This window comes from Lates calcarifer, linkage group LG5, assembly GCF_001640805.2.
Source record: "Lates calcarifer isolate ASB-BC8 linkage group LG5, TLL_Latcal_v3, whole genome shotgun sequence".
Classification (NCBI taxonomy): Eukaryota; Metazoa; Chordata; class Actinopteri; family Centropomidae; genus Lates; species Lates calcarifer.
Window position 1 is genome coordinate 17,194,999 of NC_066837.1, and position 27,502 is coordinate 17,222,500.

Here is a 27,502-nt window from a genome sequence, read left to right on the forward strand (position 1 = left end):
TGTTCTTGGCTTTGACATATTATTGATTAATAAACTCGGCAACAAAAGAACTGGCTAAGAGTAAACAGCATACATGCATTTTCTGCGAGTACATTCTGTGTTTGTTTTGGTTAAACTTACCCCAGAGAGTCTCAAATCCAAGAGCTAACTTTAAAATTGGCTCTGGATTTCCACTGATGGTTAATGTTTTCATACTGGCATCTCTCTTTGATTCTGCTAATGTTTGTGTGTGTGTGTGTGTGTGTGTGTGCGTGTTTTTCTTTTCATGCACTCCCATCCAAAATAATTAACAGTGAGTGCAGAAGTAACCTGCAAACAGAAATATACACAACTGACAGTGATGGATTCAACAGAGAGCAATACAAAGGGTCAGAGCCACAGCAACTATGCTAATAATAATCTGAGCGTGTGAGTGTGTTTGTGTGTTTTGTATAAAAGTAATATGTGACATGGATACCTCTGGTTCTTTTTGTGATCGTCAAATGGTTCATTGACCTCAAAGTCGTATTTGTTCAAAGTGAAACTACAGTTTTGTGGTCTGGCTTTAGCAGTCACCGCACACTTCATGGCGATTCAGCCTCCACTAATGTGGAATGAATGGGAGCCGTGAGCAACTGCAGCACATCTCTAATTTTGGCCAAATCTTTCTTCACATACAACACAGGACTGATTTGAATTTAAGCTGATTAAATATAGCCCTTTCCTGCCAGCTGTCCCCTATAATTTCATTTTTTCAAATAATAAAAGTAGCAAAAATGGTGCTTTGGTCACTTCTTTGTCTCTGTTTTAGCCAGCTAGTGCTTAAAACAACCATCACATCATGATATAAAATAGGAAATATGTAGACATCATGAAAAAAAAAAAAAAAAAACTTCACCAAGGCCTACTGAGGACAGCATAATAGTACTCCACATGCCCTCATACATACATCCATGCAATCCTATGGACAGGGCCTCTAGTGGCCTCTAGTGGTTCCTATATGATGTTACTATGAAGTTACACTTTATCGGTAGGTTCTTTCATAGATCATATATTTTCCAACATACCATCTGACCCTTCTGATATGGATCCACACCCTTTAGTTTGTTGTGTTATTTATTCATCATATGATGAGCAATGAGATATGAAAGTCCTCAGTCTTACTTAAATCATATAACAACCACATCTTTCTCTCGAGAGACCACTAAACCCACTTGTTTTAATAACCAGTGGTGATGTACCTGAACATAACTGTGCATACTCTGACTTGTGGTTACAGTAAATTCTGTTTCACATAAGACTCTACACTGCTGTTGAACATACTGTCTCAAGAAAAGACAGTATGTTCATAATTTTGGTTTTAAAAAAAACATCAAGAGAATACCTTAAACCCCCCCCTCCCGAATTCAGATGATGCATTTCAAAGCAAACGCTCCAAATGCTGTATAACAGCAAGAGTTTATTTTGCCTATAAAGAGAAAAAAATCACGCTCTTTGTAAACACCAAAGAGCTTACCAGGGATTTACCAAATCAGTTTTTGAAATATTAAGGAAATAAAAAGAAAGCACCTTCATTAAAATTTTAGCACATGTTCATATAATCTTGTGTTTTCCTCAGAATTTGTGCCATCTGTCCTATGTCCATTCAGTTTACTGTCCCTCTTGTCTGCTCTTTCAAAGCTCTGTGTGACCTTTTCCAAGCTACTAGGAATCTAGATCACCTCGGGTTTTGCCAAAGTTTGCCTTAGTCCCCAAAAAGATAAGAAAACACTGCTTTACATAAATGAGCCACAACAAAGTTGTTTCAACAATGAAAAACAAAATGTCGGTTAAAATGCTTAAAATTAGACAAATTCTGTTTTCCGGGTGAGAAGTGGGTATAGATCAGCCCAATAAGAGGAAACAGAGGATTGTAAAGGCTTTGGAAATAAGCTTCTGACAAGTTCTGCAGTTGCAGTGGATATGTGCAGTACTAATCTCTGTTCAGCTTTGGTTCACCCCAGCAGCATAAAACACCCTACAGGGCTCAGGTCATATAATTTGCCTTCTACACCCCCCCCCCCCCCCAAAAAAAATCCCTCCCCAGGCCACAGAACATGGGTTTAATAGTTATTCTTATTAGCCCATACAACTGCTGGGAGCCTGCGAAATAAAATAGCTGTTTTTCTGTTGATCTGTTTATGCTCGCCTGAGGAACTTTACCGCCGAAGGAGCCAAGACTCTGGAGCAAAAAAAAAAAAAAAAAACCTTTCTCTCTCTCCCTCACAGCCAAAGTGGACTTATTATGTTACTGATGGCAGAATTCCCAGTGTGGAATTAGGACTTTGAGCTCCGATAACGTTCCTGAATCCCAGCACGGCGCTGCTTTTACTGGTGGTGGTCACACACTGCTTTCTGTCTTGCCCTGAGCCAAACCAGCCGAGGAATTAGTCACTAATAGGGGGACAACTTCAGGCTGCTACTGTTTCCCATACTGATGAAGAAAGAATATAATTGTACAATGATCTTTGTGATGTTGTGGGGGGTCGGGTGGGGGTTCAAAAGTGTTTCTCACTGCGTTTTTGGGAGTGAGTGTGTGTCGACGGAAGGTGAATGTGTTTTGAATTCTTAACTCTATCTCTGTTCCAACTGAGCACGTGCTTCTGAATTTTTGCACTCAGTACATCCATGCCTACACTCGTCACACAACCTCCATAACAGAAACAACACCACCACCACCTTTAGCTTTCAGTAACCTCCTCATCTATTTCAGGAGTCTCTGTACCTCTTGCTCCTCGTCATTAGCAGTATAGGCTCTGTGCCCCTGTGTTGCCATAGTAAAACAATAGAGTGCAAATCTTCCAATCTCCTTAATGTTCCCTAATCTAATGAGTGCGGCGGGGATATTAAGCAGATTGCTGAGCATTACGTTTTACCATTAGAGACACAGCCACCAGCTATTTCAGCACTTCTGGGCTCTTTTCCTCGAAAGCCCCCCAAAAATCTGATTTTACCATTATTTCTCCAGTCTGATCCTATCGGCCTGCTGCGTCTTGGGTAGATTATGATTTGGCACGATGAGGAGAAGTAATCAAATCATGCTGCTGCTGCTAAGTGTGGTTACTGCTGAGTGTGGGAGAAAGTGAGTGGGAGTATGTGTGACCACGTGCGTGTGTGTGTGTGTGTGTGTCTGACAGTGAGATAGAAAGAGAAAATGGCATGATAACAAGCCAAGTTAATAAAGGGAAACAATTAGGACATAAAAGATTGATATGGCTCACAGATTTTAATGCTCTTGTCTGTCTTAATGAAATCTCTTCAACTATATCTGCTTCACATACACACACACACACATATAGACATGTACACACTCATTATAGGGGTCTCATTGCTTCCCTCAGGCTCTCCTGACAGGTGTGGCTCCCACACACAGACACACAAAGATAAACATTCACAAACACATACGCGCTCTCTCATATGCGCGCACACACACAAACATACGCACACAAACGAAGCCCTACAGGGCATTTTCCCTATCCTGGGATTGCACAATGGGCACTTTGTACACCCTCCCACCTCCCCACCCCAGCCCTTACCATCAACCCCCCACTGGCTTCCAGCACATCCCTCTTTAAATGGGAGATTATGCAAATGAGCTCACACCACCGCGGCACCCCACATATAAGTGATGTGCATTCAGTGAAATCTGTAGTCTGTCTATGGGAGCATGTATGGGAGTCAGCACATGAATGTTTCTACTCACTGAGAGACGGATGTGGCCTAAATACACAGTAGAAGTCCCAGGTGTTGGAACGGCACTAAAATATTTCTCCTATCAGTCAAGAGCTGCAGTGCTTTATTGTTGCTTTTCATGTTCTGCCTAAAAATTCTTTTACCTCAAATATGTTTGGGAAATTTCTGCTTACACCAGCAAAAATATCTCCTACGCTCGCAGGCGGATCTCTAGACTTCGCGGCTGAGAAAATAAAAGATTATCTGATCTGTAGCAGCTGTGAATGGACTGATGGAAGAGCAGTTACAATATGGTGCTTGGAACAAATTCACTGAACAAGTACAGTCAAAAATGTGCAGCATATCACAAAGACTATTAATTCCTGCAGTGGAAAAAGTATTCAAATAATCTATTTATATAAAGGTAGTATTACCACAGCATAAAACTACTCCATTACAAGTGCAATTCCCGCAATCACATGTTTACTTCAGAAAAAGTACAAATATAATAGTAACAACATGTACTTAATATGTCAAAAGTAAGGTGCTCATTATCCAGAAAAACAATGCTATATAACCCTATAACAGTGATATATTAGGTGGGGCTGGGGTGAGCGAAAGTACATTATATAGTAGTGTAATATGTAATGAATCATATGTTATAATGTGATCATTGTATGTTTAATATGTAAAATTGAGGTATAAAAAGTATAAGAAGTATATGTAAAAACGTATAGCAAAGTAAAAAGTACACTATTTCTCTCTGAAATGTAGTGGAGGAGTAGAAAGGGGATGTACAAAACTGCACTGAAGTGCAATAATGGAGTACATGTACTTAGTTACTTCCATTCACTGGTGGTAGAGGAAGTATTCAGAACGTTTATTTAAGTAAGAGTAGCAATACAATAAAGTAAAAGTAGTCTGTTGCACTGTTTTACTTTTAAAACACCTATATTCAAAATGTTAGCCAGAAAAAGCACATAAGTATTTGCAGTAAACTGTACTAAAAGTATCAAAATAAAAGTAATAGATATGCAGAAAAATAGCTTCTGTCACTGTTTTATATCGAAGTACTGTATAATAAGTATATATTAGTGACGTACAGCACAGCTGGTATAGACTGAGCTAATTTGAATTTACATTCTCTTATATCTTATATTAACCTGAGAGGCACTATAGTCACGTAAATATGTCAAAACTACACTTAACTACAAATTTAACTAGTACTTAATTAACTTAGAAACTTGAGGGAAATAATTTGACAATCTTGGAGTTCTCTAGTGAGGCCAAGTTAATTTAAAACCTCCAGATAAGGGTCAGGTGATTAACAACCACAGTTCTCTCAAGTAAAGTACGAGAAAAATGCAGCACAATTGGAAATGTGGCTTCTAAACACTGAGACTGCTCCCTGCTCACTTCCATAGGGTGCCGATTAAGTGAGTGAGCAGACAGAGATGCACTCGAGATGAACAAGCGCATGTACATGCAAACACACAGCACAGGCTTGTTACATACAGCAGTTAGGTTCAGGGTCAGGCTGGGACACAGGTTACCACAGGGTTAAAGCCTCGTGCACATGAGAAAAACAGCAGAAACAGATTTAAGAGAGAGGTGGATGCCAAGAGTGCCATCTGTTTTAGTTACCCCCCTTTCCAGTTTCCTCTCTCTCCTCTCCTCTCCCATCCCTCCCCGGTTTTCTCCATCTTTGTCTCCTCTGCACATTCCCCCGTTCCCGACTCCCTGTAAAGCCACATACATATTTTGTCAACAGCTAAATATTACCATTCATTATTTGTTTTCCACACTGCTCAAGCACTGATAATAAACTAAGATGGTATAGATACAAGGACGGGTGTGGGGGTAGGGAGGGGAGGGGGGTGGGGGGTAAGATAAGTCCAAATCTGGCAACCGTCTCAAGTGTAATGACACCTCCATCTCTATGGAAAACCATCCCCTTTTGTCTTCACTTGCATGGGAGCTCTTTCTTTTTACTGTTTTGTTCCCAGAAAACCCATGGAACATTTGCCAACATTTTTAAGAGCTGCGAAAAGCAGGATTTTTTTTTTTCTGCTGGTTTTTTAAGTCTTCCACCTCGCAGGTGTTTCTTTTTAAGGCATGCTCGACAATGCCAAGCTCGTCTTGGCTCGTCTTGAATGCCGCGGGCCTCGGGGGGAGAGAAGAAAAAAAAACGAGGTTGGAGAAATCTTATTGATTAGCAGTTGTCGCTTCCCTTTTCTTTATCTCACTATGGCTGTCCTTTGCTGCCTCACTCACTCTATCTCCACTCACTTTTCAAGTGTTGATAGGGGGATGAGAAACCTTTGTAGGACAGGCCAAGAACAAAAAAGGACAGCAAAATAAATCTTAACTAGAACTTAAAACCCTCTGCTCTCTCTCGCAGGAAGAGACTGGACGTGAAGAACAAAGCTGCAACTTTAAGTGAGACTTGACTTTTAAATGTTGTATGAAGAGCATTTATGCATTTGAGCGTGGTTGTGTGAAGCTGACGTGTCAGAGACTCTCAGAAAGTCCAACTTGCTGGAGGCCCAAATGTGGGGCTTTTATTAAGTGGTATCTGATTTCCTTCGGACCTTTAGGCTAAACACTGGCTTCACTGATGCCGTCAAAACTGATTTATGATGCACGCCTACATGTAATACGGAAAATGAAAAAGAATAATCAATCTTATCTCATTCTGATGTGCTCATGTTTGTCTGATTAGTATTCTGTGGGTAATTGACACAATTGCAGCCAAAGCTCGGTTCATTAATGTTAAGACAGATTGCTGCTCGTTAGAGCCACCATGTGGTGCAAACACAAACAGCAGCCATCTTGCTGAAAGTGGGGTTAATAACTGTGTAAGCCATGTTCAGTCTTAACAAAACGTCATGTAAAAGTAAAAACTGCAATGAGTGATAAAAAAAAAACGTTATTGCCCTTGAGAAGCAGAAAAAATAATTTAGGTTTTTGAATTAAAGAGGGGGAAGAAAGAGAGAATAAACAGGTGGACTGCCAGTTAGGATCAGTGATACACCGGCTGGATGGAAAGAAACACAGGGCAAGAGGGAGGGAGGGGGAGAACTCAGAGACAGGGATGAAAAGAGGGAGCCGGGAAAGAAGTACCATCTGTTTTTTAGGGACAAGGAAGATAAAAATGTGAGTAGCGCTGGTGTTAGTATAGACCGAGGGTGTGAGAGGACTCCGCGTACGGGGGGAGGAAACTACAAGGGGCACAGAGAGGTAAGGGAGAGAGGGCAGATAAGAGGGAGGTGGACAGATGGAAGACAGGAAGATGAGAGAGGGAGAAAGCGCGAGAGAGAGTGAGGAGGAGAGGGGACCAGAGATTGGGTCTGGCAGCGGTGTGAGCGCACTGGGCACGCTCACATCAGGAGGGGACATGACTCGACATGCCGGCTCAGCCCAGCTGGGTCAACGCTCTGCACTGCCATGTTGTTTTGGCTTGGTGCTCAATTCTCCTACAAACACACACGCGTACACGCTCAAGCGCACAAACCGACAAACAAATCCAGTTACCCCAGCCCGCTTCCCCATTCTCCCTCTCCCCCGTTTCGTATCTAGACACACACTCACTCACAGGCAAACACACACAAGCTCACACCCAAAATGCCATGGTTTTGGCTAGCGCCGGCCGGGCGGGCGAGGGCCCTGGACTAATGGAAACGCCAAACTCGTTACTCTAACGCTGGGTGACAAGGGCACCTTGGGCTGCAGATGTTCCTGCTGATGACAGATGGAGCCTGGCACTGCCAGGGGACAGTGGGCCAGGCCTGCGCCAGCTCCATGCCACCTGCACCCCTCCTCTGTACCCCTCCACACAAACTCAAACATACACACACTCCCTCGCTTTCTCACTTGGCCTATCTCTCTTGAACACTGGCGCACTGCTCCCCCCCCTTTTGCCCCCACCTCCTATGTGCATGTCTGTCTCTCTCTCAATCACTCTCCCCCTTTCTCCCCCCCCTCTCACACACACACACACACACCACACACACACACACACTGGCAGGCTACTCTTCCTCCTCTGCCCACTGTGAGGATGACTGTTTGTGGACAGATATCTATGACACTGGCAGAATGAGTTGGATAAACTGTGTCTGTGTTGGTATTGATCCTATTAACAGACAGAACAGAAATTAGTGTTTCACGGCCATAATTCAAGATGAGGAAATTAACAAACTGTTTTGTCATGAATTGTCCACTGCCGCGTCCTGATGAGCGCACAACAAAATGAGTTAGCAATGTTTGCCGCACATTCTGTCAGTGTTATCTGATGACTGAGTGTAATCCATAGCCATTTCCACTTTTGAGCGGAAAGTGGATTCCAGATCAGCTAATGCATGATGGAGACTGTGTAATGATACCATTTATCTTCATGGAAGTGGTGACAGGCTTCTGGAGGTGATTCGCCAGCCTGGCTCAAAGACACGGTCCACCAGGATAATTTGCTTGATGCTGTTAGTCGCCAGATTACCAAAGTGTGCTCAGCTGTAATTTTGATGATGGTGGGTTTCACAAGAATTCCACTTTCAACTCACCATGAAAATGTGTCTTGAATATTGCCAGTGATTCAACTTATTGTGTCGCTATGTGTGTGTGTTGTTTTTTTTTGTTTGTTTGTTTTTTTTGGGGGGGGGCAAAATTTATGCCGCTTATCCTATGAGAAGACTATAACTGCTTTTATACATTTAATGCCACTGAACCATATTTAATACTTTAGCTTCTTCTTACAGACAAATAAAAGTCAAATGGGCCAGAGGGGCTGGATGTATGAGGAAAAGAAGGGTAGGTGAACCCAGAGTTCACATCAAAGTCTTTTTCTCACAGAAAATACGATGAGATTCTGGAAAAGTGTTTGTTCTGCAACGCCAGCTATAAATCCAGGCACATCGTCTGTCAGTCTGGGATTCCAAGTGTTGAAAGAACACCAAGACACCAGAGATTCATATGTTTGCCGTTTCATAAATTTTGATAAATCTGACCAGGCCCGGTAGCCAAAGCTGTGTCTCCAGCTTGGCCCAGTGTGGTCTTTCCCACTGTTGGAATTTGTGGACTGTGATATTGAACTACTCTGTGATTAATGCGTATTTTGACATTGAAATCTTCTATAATTCCTGCGAGTGAAAACAACAACGTGCATGATCATAATCAAAGTTTCATGGGAGCTTGTGAGTCTGTCAGCATAAAAAACATTTAGCAGATTCCAATGTTGTGCTGTGGCTGTGGATTTTTGGAGCCCTTTTTTCTGTGTTACGTACGACCGCCTTTTCTGTGCTGCAACACCCTCCTCTACACTTTCACCACTCTTGCATCAAGTCTGCATTCCCCCACCCCACCCCTCCCTTTGCCCACTTCATCCAAAAACCATGTGTGGCATGTCATTTCAACTCCCTCCACGCTGAAGAAGGGCCCCTAACAAAACAAAACAATTATCTCTTCCCTCGTTAGGACCTGGCTTGCATCCCCTCTGCCTCTCTAACTCCCCTCTTTCTCCTGCCGGACCCGGCCTTCTCCCTCTCTCCTTCCGTGGCTGTCTCTGTGACAATAAGTTGGACTGAGGGTCTCTTAAGTGTTTCTGGAGTGGAGCGTTTAGCTGATTTTAGGCTTCATGTTTCTTTTAAAGGCCTCAGTGGAGAGCAGAGGCGCAGGATGGCCGCGACATAAAGAAGAGGGCAAGGTGCCCATGAGAGAAAGAGGGAGGGAAGGCAGGAGAGCAGAAGAAGTGCAATGGATGATGGCATGTAGGAGTGCGAGGTGGGCACTGATGATGTGCGCTGGTGAAGAGGAAGGGGGAATAGACGGGCTGGCAGTGGGGAGGGTGTGCAGGTTTCACCGTGCCAGCTCTTAATTACTTTAATTGGAGTCATTAGCTAAGTGAGCATGAGAGACATCACCTGCATGGCATGCAGGACCGCACCTGCCACAGCGACATTGCTATCATCATCACACTCCAGCAGAGGGTTTTCTGACAGCTCAACACTCAACAACGCTAATGCTGCCACACTCGGGCTACAATCAGTGCAAACAAATACACAGGCGCACAAATATCATCATATATACATTTGTAATCTGCAGCCAAATGGTCACTGGTTTAGAAATCTGCCTCTGTTAGCTACAAGAGAAAAGAGACAGAAATACTACAAATGTACAAGTTTTTCCTTTGGGAGAATCGTGTAAAATGAATATAGGATCAAACAATAAAAAATAATACAGTTGGTGCTTACAGTATAAGCATTTAGTGGGCTTTTTTGGTTTGGTTTGGCTTATTGACAACATTCTAATATATTATTAAAATGAAGTAATGAATGTACATAAATAGTTTTACGTTACATTTTTGCTTGCTGCACTAAGTGCACTTATGTCTAAATGCTTATGTCTTCAGCACCATTTTATACCACCAATATAATACAGAACTATTATGTATGTCATTCTGTTAATTTCTATTCTGAAAGTCCATTGAATTGCCAACTTTTATCTCTCGCTGCCAAGACAACTGTAGTGTAGCCAGCTGAATTTTCATGAACGTGATGCTCACAGTGGCTAAGTGACTCAGTGATTCATGGTGAAACCCAGGAATTAGACTGGAGCAGGCTATATCTAGTTTTGTACTTAAAAAATATGTACTAGAATACAGAGCAGTTCCAAAATGTCATGTAGGATTTCATGAAATTTTTTTCTGGTGTCACTTGATATTACAAATATTTTACTTCTCCAGGCTATCTAGTGATCTGAACTGAAACCTTTGGGGTTAGCCATCTACAGAAACGCACTCTCATTATCTCCACGCTAAATATGAAACTCATTCACAACACGCACAGATATAATATGTGTATGTGTATTATGACTGATTTAAATATTCGTATTTGGTTGATTGTTAACCTATTCACAACGTAAAACAAATGTTTCTGGGAAATGTGGCATATCAAATTAAAATAATTACGAAGGGAACGGTTGCTTGACATTTATATCATAATTTGCTTCACCTGTTAGCCTCCTGGCCGTCTGACTCCGGCTCTGCAAAGTTGCGCTCTCTTTAGCTGCCACCCTCAGCTCTATTCTGTCTCTTAAAGGTGCATTGTTCTGAATGTGGCGATTTTTATTCACATGGTATCCCATTCTTGATACAATTCGTCGTTAAACACCTCCACAACTTCAAAGGACTCACCCAGAGCCATGACACGACGCCAACTTCTCAGGCTACTAGACATCACATGACAGGGGGCATAGGGCATCACGTCACGGTTTTTTTTTTTTTTTTTCAACTTTCTCAATTCTTCGGGGTTGCCCCTTCTCCCTGCCTCAAAAAGTAATAATTTGGTCAAACATTAGGCTACAAAATAAAACTCCAAATAAAATAAAATAAAATAAAATAAAAAGGACCAATGGACTGTTGCTGTATCCTGAACTTGCGGACGTCCTTAATGAAGACTATGATGCAGCAGGTCATCCAGTAACATCCAGGTGCCACATAGAAACAGACATTTACCTGTTTTATTCTAAACTTTATTTGTGGTACTTTTAGCAGCAGCAGTAGAGGTGGTTGTACCAGATAGTAAAACCACAGTAGGACCTTATCCAACGGCAAACTTTGATGATTGTTCAGATCCGCAGGCTACACCTTTCTCTGTCCTTCTCAGCACCCAACAGACAGCCTGGCAGGCGGGCTGGCAGCCAGGCATAGTGGCAGTAGGCCGGCAGGCTTAGCCTGGGGCACTGTCTCCAGCAGAGCCAGCTCTGACCAGCTGGTCCAGACTAACACCACAGAGTGAGCATGTACCACCATATCAGTGGGGAGGTAAATGTTAGCCATGGTCCAGACACCCTCACACCTAGAGCCTGACACTTACAGCAGTAAACCTGCACTGGTGGGATTTAGGTGAGAAAACTCTGTCTGGCCTATAACTTAACAGGTCATTGCATTATTTCTGAATATTCCCCCTGGCGTACCCTTTCACAGTCCCAATTTATTTCTAGAGAGTGCATGATAGACCCCCAGATCTAGGACCCTGATCCGCAGACCAGCCTGGTCCAATTTACCATGACGGTTTAGCTCCTCCAGAGCCCAGAGTGCTTGAAGAAAATCCTAAGAACCTTCCCTTTCCAGCACTGTTCAGCTATCTAGCTAGCTTAGCACGGTAAGCAAGCAGAGCAAGAGACACAGAGGAACATACAGGAAGGCAGGGGTAAGAAAAGGCACCAAAATGGTCCAATCCCAGGGAATATTTGTATTTCAGCCAATTACCACAAGGCACATAGAATCACAATAAGCACCTCACATGGTTGATTAACTGTATCCACTGGTCTAAAAAAACATTTTTCAAAGTAAAACGTAAAAACAAAAAATAGGCCTCAAATTTTCCATGTATAATTCAGTTTCCCCTTGATACACCTTGATTGAACCGATATCGTTTGAGCCCCCCCACCCCCCCTCCTGCATCACACACGCACCTCCCAACCATTTCCATGTCTGACAGTTAAAAGGCCTACACACAGAGAAAGAGCAGGCAGCTCATTGTGCGTTTTAAAGCGCTAACTAGGCCACTTAGCACCCCGTGACGCTGATCTGATCCCCGAGGCGCTGAACTTGGCAGCAGGCCCTCCTCCTTTCGCTCCTTCCTTTCCCCTCGCCATGGGAACCAGGCCATCCTTAATGACGCAGGAGTGCTCCGCCGGATCCCACAATGCAAAGGGGGCTGACATCTGTCTTGCTAAGTGGTGCACTCTCTTGTGCACCTTGTTTGTTCAATCAACAACCAACCCCCTCCTCCTCCCCCTCCTCCCTTCCACCCCCCCCCCTCTACTATGCCCATTTTCTTTTTATCTCTTTTTTTTTGAGAAAAAAGACAAAAGATTGGAATAAGAAGAGTGGTACAGAGTTTGGAAAGAATAGACAGCGAGATAGTGAAACCATGACTTTCCCTTCTCCACCATCGTCACCACACACAACAGTGCACTGGGTAGATTATTATAGATAGCAAGGGCACCATTGTATTATGACAGAAATGGATGGCTGAACAAGGGGCAGGTTTAGTTATTATTTACTCTGATTCTGGCAACCTTCTTCACTATGAGGAATGAGAGTTGATCAAGCAGAATTTGATCACTCTTAGCATGGCTGCGTGAGCCACCCATCTTTTCCACCTTCTGCATATTTAGAAAAAACAAGTGCCTGATTAAAAGTGGCCTATAATTCCTCATAGTTAAGACCTGGGCAAATATTTGTCCCATCAATCTTGGAAAATATAGCCATCAACCCAAGATGTTAATCACATGCTAATGGAATCCAAGGGACTCAATGCACCCCCGTAGTGCAATGAACGCTTTCACTTTTTCCAAAAGCCCACGTGAATGCAAATGGCCATCTAAGCAGTCATTTTGACTGCATGCCAAGGCAACGTAAAGAGCCCCCTTCTTTATGCTCCTCTGGGAATGTATGTAAGGATGTGTGGGATGAGTTCACTTTACCAGACCCAGGTGCCAGGATATAAATGAATAATAGGTTTTATGGGCCCTAACTGAAAAAAAAAGCACATGCACACACAATCACACATGCCCACTCGCTCAAGTGCATCTGTAGTGAATGATGTTCAAATTCCCACAACTACTCTGAAAAGAGATTGGGCATGAGAATAGGTGGTTCCTATACATAATTCAGGGGTCCATGCTGAAACAATTATGTTTGCTTACTGCTAAGTACCCATGCTCAATAGCTCGTTTGCTCTCTAGTTCGGTGCTTTCAGATGTAAGTGGTACGTGCTAAAAGTCGGCGGGAACACAGCTTTTTAATAAAATATAGGAGCTGACACTTGAAGGCTTGAATACGAGAGTGGGTGGAAAAAACAACAAATGCTCTTCATGTTTTTACGTGAGCTCTGCATGCAAACTAAATTGCACTTGTAAATCTAACAGTGTCGGCAGAAAACTAATTAGCGATGCCAGGCAAAAGGAATGTGGACAAATAGGACATTTTAATGACAATATTACAGATCACAATATTTCAGTTTAGATTCATCTAAACAGTTTTGAACATTCACACAAGTCCAGTGTGGACAACTTCATCTGTTGTAACAGAATGCATGACCTAAACATAGGTCATTTTGTCAACAATAAACAGTGGAATAAGCCACTAGTACATTTTACTCTGAATGTCACATTCAGACTCATACACAAATAGAAATACACATAGAGTTACTGGGGTGAATATTGATTAAAGCTAAAAATAATGTTCATATCTTGGCAGTGATATGACAGATTTCCTCCCCATTCCCCTATTTCGAATGTGACTAAATAATCACAGTATTCAGAAAACACACACATCATGTATTTATGTTGCAAAAGCTGTAAAACAGCTACAGCTGCGAGGAAGCTGCAGCCTCGACACTCCTTTCCTCACCACCCGTCTCACACTTGCACTCCTCCACTACCATCACTCGCCTCTCCCGGACCTCGGCTCCACAGCGCAGGGGCACGGCAACAGTGTGAGCTTTGGACGGGGCGCAGCGTGAGCAGGGGGCCTGGCGGTGAAGGGCCCCCATCCCAGTGAACTCCCCCTCGGATGGGACAAACAGGGAGCTGCACTGACCGAAACACAGCTTGTTGTGCACTGTCACTGTGTCGCATCCGTCTGCCGTCACACGCTGGGAGGATGACAAAAAAGGACGAGATTAGGCTAAACATCACAGCAATATTGTCAGTGTTAATTTACCTCTGAGGGTGTAAAAATTAACACTGTCTACACCATCACAGCTAATCCACCACCAGAGCCATAATCAGCTTTATGAGTGAACAGACTCCTCTCTAATTGCCACTGAAAAATCAACATCTCCTAACATTGCTATTTTCTATTCAACTTTGTGAAGAATCAGTCATCCTAATGCACCTGATAATGGACTTTTTTATGTGTGCACAGCAATCAGTTTAGCAGAGAAAGGAAATAAAGTCCCAGCATGACACAATATAAAAATATTTGCCTCTTACCTGAGTGAAAGGTACTGCACTACAAGTCTGTTTAGTGTCCTTCAGGTTGATTGGCAGGGACATAGTCATCTTGTCTCCTTTATTTATGGCTCTCTGCCACATCTGCAGGCCTTGTCTCTTCTTAAACTCAATTTCAGTTGGGCCTTTAGGGCGCAGGTGGTGGAGTGGACTCACGGGGGCCTTGGAGGCTGGGGCCGGACCTGGACGCCCCTGAGACAAGAAGGTAGGGAAGGACAATCTGGAGCTGAGAGAGGGGGCTCTTCTTGGGGTCAGTCCTCTTCTGAAGAATCCTGACTGGGCCAGGGCATGAGGGTCCAGCTGCACAACCTTGACTACTCCTCGAATAGGCTCATCTGGTCCACTGCCAGATGATTCAAGCTCAACCCTGGACCCTTTCAAAGTGTTGTCAAACATGTTGTGAGGAAGTGTAAAAGCGAGAGCTGTCCAGCTTGACAAAAAGATGAGGCTGATGAGGAAAGCCATACTTTGACACAAAAAGATATGCCTCAGAAAATTAACTTAGAGGAATTGAAATAATACACTTAATCTAAAAAAAAAAAAAAAAAAACTGACAAAAACGACAAAAAAGTTACAGCATCAGTTGTCTGGTGATATGGTCCAAGGTTCCAAATGGCAACCTTGCTGTCAGCACTTTGTCAGTGTGATGGAGGAGGTCTTTTATATAGCTAGTTGCCAGTTCTCACCTGTGTTTCAACGCAAAGAAGGTGTCGCAATTCCCACACCAGACCAGACATCACACCAAGCTTAAAACTCTAGGTCGTGGATGGTTGCCAGACTGAGAGGATTTCAGTTTCAAGGTGAGCGTTAAAGACATGGTCATAAAAAGTAACATCTGAAGGGGTCACTGTGATCTTTGAGTGTCAAAATAATGCAAGGTTGATTCAATAGACACAGATTTTTTTTTTTTTTTTTTTTTTTGCTATCAATTATAGTGATTTAGATTGCTTTTAGTGAAAATCAAATAATAAAGAAAGGAAATAAAGAAACTTAACCATGAGCCACCTTAGCCTGCACCTTAGCATAGATTTTATAAACACACCACAGGAAGTCCAAAATCTCTTGTAGGTGCCAACTGGGTTGAGATCTGGTGACAGAAAATAGCATATTCACCATAGTATATTCACATCCTTATATAGTAATCAAACAATTATATTCCATTATATTTCTTTAAAACCACACTCGACAAGCAAATATGATTATTCAAATTCTTCTTATTATTATTATTTTGCACAGGAAAAAAAAGTAGGAAAACGCAGCATACTTTGAAAACACTTGCTGTAAAACAGTTTTGGATCCAAGCCCATAGTTTTTAGAAGACTGCTGTAATTAACCTTCTTTTAAGTGAGTGTTCCTGTAACCTTTGGCTATAAAGCAATAATGAGTTTATGTTCTCAGTGTAAACAAGCAGTCTCCTCAACATTTATTCCCACAAGCAGCTTCTCAACCTCTCCCCTGACATCCCATCATTACACCATTAGACTTCAGTACGCTCTATCACCCGTGACCTGATCACACACTGGCTGCTGATGGCCTCACTTGCTCACAATGCTGTAAGAAAAAGGGTGTTTGATTTTCTCATAGAGACCTGGGTGTTAAGAGATGCTTTTCCCTATTGCCTCTTTTCCACATCTGTTTCCCATCCACCAGTTAACATTGTGGTTCTGGATAGCTGCAAGAATGGAAGGAGTAAATAAAGCATGTTTTTTTTAATCTGAAGACTTCCTCACCTACACTTACCTGGGACATTCACACATTGGTTGGTGCAGCGTACAGTTCCCACCACACACTTTGTAGAATGTGTGAGGACATGTTCAGTGTTGTGGGAAGATCACATTCTCCAGCTGCAGAATAAACTTTTTCCACAAGAGGGCACAATTTACAAAGTATTGTCTCCTCTGCTAACATTACTGCTCTCTGACTACTGTAACAAGGCCTGTAGTCAATGAGCGATGAACTATGGATGACAATTTAAAAAGTATTTGTATTGTTGCATTACCACCTTGTTCTCACTCACACTTACTGTACAGGATGGGTTTACTGTTTCTCAACATGAAACCGTGTTGAAATGTTTATTCGTTTTTTAAATAATTCACTGCAAAGCATCAGTGATAGATTTGGATAAACATAATGACACTGCCGCAGTTTCCCACTGGGGTTAGACAGAGTTTAATGTGGCAGTTGTCGAGGCTTTTAAAATCATGATGAATCATATCTGCAGAAAAGAGAAACTCAATTTAGGAACAGCTTAGTCAGTCATGCCTTCTGTGATAAACTGAAACTGGGCCAAATGCCTTCTTTCTATCAGGATTATTGACTTTATTTTGCAAGCTTCCTGCTTGTGCTGCTGATCTGGACAAGAGAAATAATGTCAATACAACCAAAATAAAGGCTGTATAATAGTGTATGAGTAACGGCTCAGGGAACTATTGCACTGTGTTTTGATTCCCAGTCAGGATCCTGTAGAGGAAGTGAAGGTGGACTCTTCACAAGGACCTGAGGGACAGGCTGAACCAATTCAGCCTTGGTCTTGTCTCATCCACTGTGGAGGGTACAGTTCTGGATGGTCCTTTATTTTCTCTTGTAAAACTGAAAAATACTGTTTGAAAACATTTCTGGTAAAACATGAATCTCAAATTTATGCTAGTAAAACATAAACAATGTATGGATTAATGCTACTGTTTAAAAAACCACAGACGTTAATACTGCCCAACCTGTGAAAAAACAATGGCACGGTCAGATGTTGCTCTTAAGAGCAATTCTGGTCGTTTTATGGTGACAGTGAGAGAGACGTTTTCAGATGACGCCACTGAGAAGGGTCATCAGGCTGCGATGGCGCAGCCTGTCTCGGGAGAAACTGCTGCTTCAGCAGTGAGCACACATTCAACTTCACTAAGTTAACCTGGCTACACAGATACACACACACACACATACTGATGCATACACTGTAATCAATCCTGTGTAATGTAAACTGTCTTGAAATGTATCAGCAGCAGTTAACCTGCTGAAATATCATTGACTCACACAAGATAGATGTAAAGCAATTCTGACCATAAGGCTAAACCATATGGAACATTTATACCTTTCCATTCCACCAAGCAATTTAATAGCTGTTCGCTGATAGTATATTTTATTGAGGTCCATTGCCTGACACACTTGCAGCAATCCACTAACTATCCCGAAACACACAGGCTGCTGGGGGATTTGATGGAAGTAAAATGAGCTACAAAAACGAGAAAAAGCACTCAAACAGTCTGTTTGTGATTTAAAGTGTTTATATGAAAAACTGATGAACTCTGTGAGGTATTTAAAACCACAGATGTGTTTTTATCCTTGTAATAAAATCACTTGCTTATCCTTACCCAGCATGTGTAGATAAAATGCCTGTAGTTCCTTAAAAAAAATAAGACAACTGAGAAGTTAGAACCAAGAAAGTAAACTTTAAACTTCAGCTGTTGACGAGAGTTTCAGCTTTAAATTCCCGGACTGTTGCACCACCTTTAAACCTGTATTTAAGCACTGAATTGTTACTTCTGGTCAGTTGTAAATGTAAGCTGTAAACACAACACTGACAAACTATATACCCACTTTCTATTCACATATTTGGCAGTAACCAGCGTTTATTTGGGGTCATGCTTCTGGCCACCTGAAGAACAAAGGTTCTAAATTCACTCTCCTTTAGCTTTGTTTTTAGTCTTCACTACCTCATGAAAAAGAAGTTCAGCTTACACACAGGTAGTCATGTGATCCACTATTTTAAGTTTGAGAGTCTGTTTTTATATTGGCATTCTATTTGCTTTATATGAGATCAGTATATAGTTACTATATATGAGATCATCTGATATATTTGCATCTTATTTGTCTACAGGCAGTTATTTCTTCTACCTAAATTTCACCTGCTTTATATGAACCTGTTTCTTTTAACCTCATTTCAATCATTCATAAATGAGAGCTTATGTCTTTTGCATTGCACTTGCATGTCCATTTGTTTATATATAAGCTCTTGTGTTCCTAAACTACAAAGGGGGCTAATCTATATTCTGTAAATCCTTTGACCTGGAAAGGCTGTTTATTTAGGGGTGACATACTTCTGATGACTCTGACATCTTGCTAATGTTTTCTATGTTAAGGATGAAGCAGAATTGTAATATAACACCCACCTGTACATGTATTTACAGTTCTGAATGTTTTATGCCCTTGAGAAAAGTAAATATAGTCCACCAAAAAAGAATTCCAACTTTTTCTTATTGACTAAATGCTGGACACAAAGTATGCAGCAGATTATTAGTGGCAGAACCTCTTCTGCTCAATCATTGAGCCACTTGGGATTTATAGTTAACGTACTGTGAAGTATATGAGTTGTGTAATACTGATATATTTGATGCTAGAGAGGGTGAAAGTTCTTTAATTGTTGATGTACATTTTCCAGTGGTGAGATAACTTTTGATTGTTGTGGTCTTATCTTCAGTAATAATAGTAAGTGAATTGCTTCTCCTGTGTGGGATCACATAAATCTAGCAGCACTAGAGGAAACTTTCCACTTACTTCATTGAAATGAACTCTTTCTGGAGTGATCAGGGTGTTACAGGGTGTGTTACTTTTTCCTGTTTTGCTCAGTCTAGAATCCATTTTATGTGCAAGAACTATTATCATAAAAAGAAAACCACAATCGTTGTGTTAATAATTGTAAAAGTCAAGATTGTGATATTTATTATTTATATATGATCAAAGGTACAAAAATAAATTCATCATATTATTACAGTGAATGTGTGGGATTGACTGACGCTTAAACTAAGACAACTTCTCTGCAATGTGCATCATTACATATTATAAACCATATGTTTCAGCACATACAATGTCAACAATGACAACAGCCCTTCTTAAAACATAAATAAATCACAGTATAAATGTGTTCAGCTACAATTTTGAAACAAAGAACAAGGAAGCTCAAAAAACTACCTCTCCATCTTTGGTTTAAATGCTCTACATGCTATTGAAGCATGCAGACTTTAGGTTATCTGTCTGTTTTGAATCAAAGAAAAAGAAAAAAAACTTTATACAAAGAAAACTGCTCACAGATAAATTTTCTCCACCAATTACTATGCTGTTATCTCATCTTGAATGGGACACATCATGCCTTGTTGCCAATATCCTTGTAGAGAGACATTGAAACCACCATGGCAGCAATCTGTAAAGACAACAGCTTGTCAACATTTCAACTAAACACAGTGTAATGCAGCTGAGATACAGGTTGTTGACTGCATGAGTTAATACAATTCTGTACGATATATTCTGTAGAATGACATATTTCTGAAGCCCTGAACCGTCCCAGTGGGAAAAACCAACAGGCCTTAAATTACACACTACCTCACTTCATCAAATTCTACTGTGCTTTGAGGTAACAGGATGGATTATGGATTCAAGTGACCTCACTGATTAGAGTGTCTATTTATGCTTTCCCACATTTAAAAAAAAGTTGAAAAAAACAATTGAAATTCTTTCCCCACCAAACTTTTAGAAGACAACTTCATAGACAGGGAACCTGAAAATCATGAGGATGAGCCTCAAGTTTGTGTCTGATGAAGCCTTAAGCGTTACTGATGTGACATCAAAATCAGTAATCCTTAGTCACTTCTAACTCACATATCATGGAAAAAACTTTCACTGTTGTGCGTGGTATGGTATTGTGAGATATGCAAAACTATGGGTTGGTATTATGGCTATTAGTGAAGGTGAATGAGTCTGATGGAGAGTCAAAATTTAGACTGCATTTAGTGTCATTAATAAGTCTATGTATATATGTAGATAAGGAAATTAACCTAGATTTGAAGACAATACAAGAGCTTTAGTAAAACAAGTGCCAGTTTTAAGATAATTCATTCATATTCCATTGTGGCCATAGAGCTGACAGCTCTTCTAGACTGATGTAAATAATGCAGGCTGTTTTCTGTACCTCAAGAGCAGCAATTCCTAGAGCCACAGCTGCAACGATCACAGCATTGTCCTCTATCAGCTGCAGCAGCTTGTTAAAGCAGCCATCAACCATCTGGAGGAGAAACAACAGGTTTTAACAGAGGTAGTGGCTGACTCTTGCCCCTCATCACAATTAATGGTTTCGTTGTTAACATGCATGAAGTAACTTGGTCTCGTACCGAAAAGCCTGCTGCATTTCTGTTACATGTACCCGTGGTGATGGTTGTATTGCAACATATTTGTGGATAAACATCTTTCCCACCCTGAAAAGGGGAGTTGTCGAAGTCTGTGTAGTTCCTGTATCCGCAGCACTTAAACTAGAGGGAAACCACAGAGTTAATCCCAAATTTTAACAAAATCAATTCAGTAGCTTTATCAGCACTGCCATGATTTGGTAATGATCACCCTAACAATCAAACAGAGTGAGCAACTTGACTGTAGCATACATGTTCAAGAAATCAAAGAATTGTTAGTATCGGCTGAGGTATACACTCTGAGAGCCACTACATCTCATCTCAAAAATTGGATCACATAATTGCCTGTGACCACAGAGATGCGTATAGCTATGGACAAAAAGCATTCACTCAAAAAATGAATTAAAAAAATACAGTACCTCCTCCATAGTGGCATTCCAGAGGGAGGTCAGACTTTCACTCTCTCCATAGTTTTTTTGGATGCTTTCCCTAACCTCTGTCTCCAGACCCGCGAGAAGCTGCTCAGCCTGAGAAAGACAATCACACATCATCTTATTTTTTGACTTTTTAGCAATTTTTGGCTTTTTTTCCCCATCAAGTTTCTAAACCTGACCACTGGCAGCTGTTGCCAAGAAAGCTTTTGAAAGCCACTTACCAAACCCTGGAAGACAAACAGCACCACAGCTCCTGCAACCTCGATGATGAAGATAATCAGCACAATACTGAAGAACTGAGAGGAGAGGAAATGATAAATGATACATGAAAAACAGGCTTGGAGTAAGAACATTAAAGCAGATGATATTAGTAAAAAAAATAAAAATAAAAGTAAACACACATCCTGCAGGGACCAAACCATAAGCTTAAAGTTTAGCACTTGCTAGCACATGCTAAGCTATTAAGCAGCTTCCCCTCAGAGCCATTTTATCCACTTGAACTGTATGAGAGAATGTTCATCTGGACTCCTAAAGTGAAATAATCATCCACATTTTACCAGAATTCACTATTCCTACCTTGAGCTTGGCTCAAATGTAGTTCTCTTTGATTTACGTCGCTTTGATCAGATTTCAAACTAAGACAAGTAACACTTTATATATTATATATTTATATATTCAGTCTGTTCTCCACAACCCTTAACTTTGTCCTATCAAACATTACTCACCGTCAGCAGCATACACCTGCTCTCCTTGATAGCTCCGCAGCAGCCCAGGAAGCCAATGACCAGCAACACACCACCCACTGCCATGAGCAGGTAGCTAACATTGACCAGCTGGGATACCCCTGACGGTGTGCCATCCACGTTCTCCAGTATACCCAGCAGAGAACCACTGTCCACCTTCACCCACACTCCAACACCCAGGATGGCTGCACCTGCCAACTGCATGATGGGTGAGGAAAGAAATGATGGGAAAATGTTGAAAAGATAGCATGTAGACAGGAGTGACATGGATGAAAGAGATTACTGAAACAATCAGACAACAACAGTGGCAAAATGAATGAAATTGGTGAGTGAAACATGAGCTGACCTAGAGAAATTACAAGTCAAATACAGGACATGAGAGGTCAAATGTCAAATGATTTAGGATAATAATTTTTGAAATATAGAAAAATAAGTTAAAAGTAAATGTATTCACTTTCATGAGAAGCTTGATGCCACTCGTGTATGGCCACAGAACAGAACCTTTCTCCACAGTACGTTGTGTGCATAACTCACTTATTCAATATTTCTGTTTTTTAGCGACCCTTAAGAAACATCATTTCCCATAAGCATTCAACTTGAGTCCAGGGGTCATGGTTAGTTCAGACATGTTTGTAATAACAGCAGGTTAGAGACGCTGTGGAAGCTTTTGCACAGCAGAGATTACAACTAGAGAGTTGGAAAAATAACTTAAGAGGAGAGTTTGTTCACTTTATGGATGTGGATGACACTCAGTTATGATGATGTCATTTTTCATGGGAGCTGTAATTTTTTACATGCTCACAAAGTAATGATTTCACTTGGTGGTTTTGGTTTAAGTGAGAGAATAGTGTTTTGTCACCTTCAGACAGGGCTAGGCTAGCAGTTTCCTCCTGTTTCCAGTCTCTATGCTAAGCTAAGCTAACCGTCTCCTAGCCCTAGTTTTACTTTAACTTACACATGCGAGAGTGGTCATACATCTATGGAAGTTTCTTGTTATTTTAAGACACTAACTCATTTAGAGAACGTTTCTAATTATATTAACATGGACATTTTTCATCACAGTGGCAGAAATAGGCTTCCATATAAATCCTCTCATCTAGCCCTGAGCATGAAAGTAAAGAATTTTATTTCCCAAAATATCGAACCATTCCTTTAAGCTATCATTGAATAAAGGAAGCATGCAGCTATATGTTTCCTGATTTAGGTGTAAAAGAATAGTACACAAAGCCTGAGGAAATAGCTTGTACTCAGCTTGCTTTCTTGTGGGACCATGAAACATGAAATAGAGCTTGTCAACAGAGGGATATTGTTTTGTTTTTATTTTTTAACTTACAAAGATGCCACCATTGAAGACAAACATCATCATCTTGAGAAAGCCGGAGCAACACATCTTGTTTTTTTTTTTCTTCACACTGTAACTGTAACACAAAAAGAAAAATGTGTTCGTTCAGCTGGAAACTAATCAAGTGTATAATTGGTCACACTTCCTCATTTACTGCAAAGAACATTTTGAGGGACAACTTAGCATTTTACCTCTCACAGGAAAATCAGGTGTATGGGGCTGACTTACAACAGCAAGCAAGCACCAACGTGAGTCAAATGGCATTGCTCTGGTTATACATTAACCACAGTAACTGGCAGGAAAACGGAGGGGGTTTTAATCCTCTTTAAATGTGGCAAGTTTTTCATACTGATGTGAGCTCAACTTTCAGTTGAAGTGTGAAATAAGTCGCTTGTGCACATCCTGCCTTTATTTTAGGTTTTACTTTCCTGCGTGCTATTTAAAGAGACCATTGAGCACACATTTAAATCACATGATACGGTTGCAGGTTCCTCCATGCACATAAGGCCACATGTGGAACAGAGGGTTAAAATTCACCTCCTCCAGCTCTGAACTTTTGTACGCTTTACTGTGAGTGGATAAGCAGTTTTATCATATTGTTGTACTCTTTATCAATGTTACCTTATAAATCACAACCTATATCTACATCAGAAGAGAATAAAACTATTAATGCATTTACAACTTGGTCATTCTTTGTAGTACACCATAAAATCCATAAGCTCCAGATTAAAAAGGTGTAATGTCACTCCTCTGATGAGTTCATGATTAATGGTACAGTTATCTTATGTTTATCACAATAAGTAGCCCAGAGGAACCATAAAACACACATACACCTAACCTTGTCCCCAACATTGCACAACTTTGACTCCATCTGTTCTCTGTATTTGAGCAATGAGCTCAGTTTTATTGTTGTTTATCTTTTTTTTTCGCCCCTTCCTTATTGCAGCTTTGACGACAATGGACAGTAGGAACCTACTTGGAAACTATTACCTTGTTTCCAAAAAGCAATAAAATGTTTCACCACCAGAAAAATCACATGTTCCTTATCTGAATACATTTGATGACAGCCATGAGACAGCAAAATATGACAAATAACAGTTTTTAAAGCAACTTTGAAAAAGTCAGAGAACATTTTAAGGTTCCTTCCTACATCAGCTGTAACCACTAGTTTCCTCTGCTGTTGCTCGCTGCTAGAGTCAGAGTTTATTGTATATAAACTGAAATAGAACTGAGAAAGGAACAATAGTTGGGTTATTCAAGTCTGAACATAGTTATACTGTTGTGTTACTAACACAAGTGAGTGGTCAGTTATGTTAACCACTCAAACAAAATGACAACACTCTGATGTTATCTGAATGACATAAGATAACCTCAGTTTGAAAGATAAGACCTTTGGTTTCATCAGAAATATTAGATCATAATTTATCAAATACAAAGTATCACTTTATCCATGCGTTCCCAGCTTCCTTTCTTTTCTTGGCTGCTGGATCATGGTATACTGTATGCTCACTTGCTATAATTGGATTTTTGGTGTGTTTAAATTAAAAGTAAAAGGTTTTTACTTATAGATATTTAAAATAAGAAGTGTGAAAAACCACAAAGCTCGTACCTGTACTGCACTGACGTCTGTCTGCCCGCTGAGGTCTGATCAATCAGGAGTGTCTGCTCAGCGAGGCTCTCACATGCCCTTTTATCTTCTCTTTCTCTCTCTCTCTCTTTCTCTCTTTCACAGACACACAGACACACACACACACACACACACCACACACACACACACACACAGATAGGGAAAAAGGGAGGTCATACCCTACACGTCACTGACTCTGTTTTCTGGGTAGGCAACATTTCCTGGTGTCCAAAGTCCCTTCAAAAATAAAACTTTTATCACCTGAAACTTTACAACTATGGTCGCAATAAATTATCAATGTTCATTAATGATTTCTTGCCTGAAACACAGAGACCAGAGCAAAAAGAGAACAAAATGGAGCCAATCCAAGATATTACATAATTTAAGGTTGTACACAAACACCAACCTGATGAATGTTTTATTTGCTAATAAATGGGGGAAAAAACATGATTGAATCCATTTCATAGTTATTAATTACTGATATTACGAGTGAGTGGAAACTTGCAGATACCTTTGAAACTTTTCCTAATATTCAAAAGCATTTTTTAAGACAGAAAAATAACATGAAATTACTTAACACCAGTAACAACCAACAGACATTTTATATTGATCCATATCGTTTAATCTTAACTTTTAGAGGGACACAAATGAAACATTGGGCTAGCAGAAACCATTCAAAGTACAAAAAAAAGGAAAGTATAAATTAAAAGAAAATGAGAATATCCCTCAGTGGTCTGGATTACACACATACACCTGGAAATGACAGCACCTTTCAGGTATGTTTGACTTTGAACCTGAACAGTTAATGTGCCTTCTTCCTCAACAGGATGACAAGGAGCTAATTCACAGGATATAAAGTCTACGGCAGTGAGTCACAGTGATGCATTTTCAAGTGACACCCACAAGGGGGCAGCATGACACAAGTAAATCACAGTGATCCCCCCCTGTGCCATGTGGATTTGGTTCATACCTTTTATTCACATCCTCACCTGCAACAGGTGCTGCTCACCCACCACACAAGAAACAATAAAGCAAAGGCATTGGGCAGAAGGCACAGCTGCTCGACGCAGCTCTTTGGCATCTCAGTGTAACAGGCACATTCAAATAATGAGAAAGCGTTGGAGACGCCACTGAGTTGAGAAAAGGCAACAAGAAAAAAAAGGGGAGCCAAGCAACCGTGATAGTATTGCAGTAACATATGGTAAAGTACATTCACAATGACAATTTTTTTTGGCAATTCAATTAATTTGTGTATGTGTGTGTATGTGTGAGTGACCATGAAACCTGCACTGAATGAATTTTCGCTGCCAGCTATCAGCATGCGCAGCCACCCTGGCTGCTGTGGGGCGTGTCCTTCAGGCCATTTCCCTTTTGATTGACTGACGGACTGGCATCACCATTGACGCTCTCGTTCATCTTCTCACAGATGACGTCCACCAGCTTGTCAAAGACCTGCTTCACATTGATGTTGTCTTTGGCACTGGCCTCGAAGAACTGGAAGCCTGGAGAGGAAGTCAACAGAGAGAGAAAAAAACAGTATGAGTTAAGTGTAATTAGTAAGTAATGATTGGTTTATGGGTTCTTCCTGATCATGTGATAAAAGTGTGTGTGTATGTGTCTGTGTGTGTCCTGACCGAGCTCTGTAGCCAGCCTCTGGGCATCCTCAGTTGGAACCTGCCTGTCTTCTTCCAAGTCCAGCTTATTGCCTACCAGGACTACCTGAGCATTGTCCCACGAGTATGTCTTGATCTGGGTTGCCCTGGGGAAACACCAACGTAACATTTTCACAACCAACCCACCCTACAGCGACAATCTGTCTCTTCACAAAACTGATGTTTTTTATTCTTGTATATATGTATTTTTGAAATGGTTTATTTGTGACAATTTAGCATTGTATAAAGAGAGTTGTGGAAAGCTGCAAAGTACATTTACTCAGTGTTGTATTTAAGTAAACTTTTAAATACTTCCCTTTATTATGCTACTTGATACTTCTACTCCACTAAATGTCACTGGCAAATACTCTTTTACATAGAAAATATATACTCGCTTTACAAAATATTATGTATTGTAATAAATGAAATGATCCAAGAGTGTAAGAAGTAATTCAAATTAACTCCACCTCAATCAGCTGTGAAATTAAAATGCTGCTTACTTGTTAATGCAGCAGTAATAATATTCAAATGAATATTATCTATGTATAATAATACCAGAATGGCACTCAGTAGAGTGCCTATCTCCACCAAGGCCAAAATGATAAAAAAATGCCCTTTGCTCCCTTGCAATGTTAAGGAAAGTGATTAAAAAAATGTCCTAGATCTGCCCCTGTGAATGGACCTAGATCAAAATTTAATGAGTCCCTCTTTGTCCCATATCCATCCCCACAACCAAGTTTGGTGAAAATCAGTTCAGTATTTAATGTGAAAAAAATAAACAAACCAGCAGACACTGATAAAAAAAATAACCTCCTTGGCCCAATGTCCCAATGT

At 40.8% G+C, this 27,502-nt stretch overlaps 4 protein-coding genes across 4 annotated transcripts in view; all 4 read right to left on the reverse strand.

The window, feature by feature from the left end:
* nfixa (nuclear factor I/Xa) overlaps window positions 1-10,867 on the reverse strand; it is a 135,668-nt gene extending 124,801 nt beyond the window's left edge. Inside the window, exon 1 of the mRNA XM_018664959.2 lies at window positions 10,692-10,867. The gene's annotated coding sequence lies outside the window, so the exon portion shown is untranslated. The remainder of the gene's footprint in view (window positions 1-10,691) is intronic.
* Window positions 10,868-14,057: 3,190 nt separating this feature from the next.
* On the reverse strand, window positions 14,058-15,168 carry dand5 (DAN domain family, member 5). The gene is made up of 2 exons (XM_018664977.1): window positions 14,686-15,168; window positions 14,058-14,345 (listed from the first exon to the last, which is right to left on the reverse strand). The coding sequence occupies exons 1-2, from the start codon at window positions 15,166-15,168 to the stop codon at window positions 14,058-14,060; spliced, it is 771 nt and encodes a 256-aa protein (XP_018520493.1).
* Window positions 15,169-19,375: 4,207 nt separating this feature from the next.
* LOC108875899 (tetraspanin-1) lies at window positions 19,376-25,163 on the reverse strand. Its single transcript, XM_018665088.2, has 8 exons — window positions 24,999-25,163; window positions 23,381-23,465; window positions 22,030-22,245; window positions 21,526-21,600; window positions 21,290-21,397; window positions 20,856-20,993; window positions 20,657-20,749; window positions 19,376-19,891 (listed from the first exon to the last, which is right to left on the reverse strand). The coding sequence occupies exons 2-8, from the start codon at window positions 23,435-23,437 to the stop codon at window positions 19,835-19,837; spliced, it is 744 nt and encodes a 247-aa protein (XP_018520604.1). The 5' UTR covers window positions 23,438-23,465; window positions 24,999-25,163; the 3' UTR covers window positions 19,376-19,834.
* Window positions 25,164-25,615: 452 nt separating this feature from the next.
* Window positions 25,616-27,502, reverse strand: part of rab3da (RAB3D, member RAS oncogene family, a) — an 8,604-nt gene continuing 6,717 nt past the window's right edge. Inside the window, exons 4-5 of the mRNA XM_018665091.2 lie at window positions 26,651-26,775; window positions 25,616-26,518 (exon numbers count right to left, since the gene is read on the reverse strand). Coding sequence (XP_018520607.1) covers window positions 26,331-26,518; window positions 26,651-26,775 — 313 coding nt within the window. The 3' untranslated portion in view covers window positions 25,616-26,330. The remainder of the gene's footprint in view (window positions 26,519-26,650; window positions 26,776-27,502) is intronic.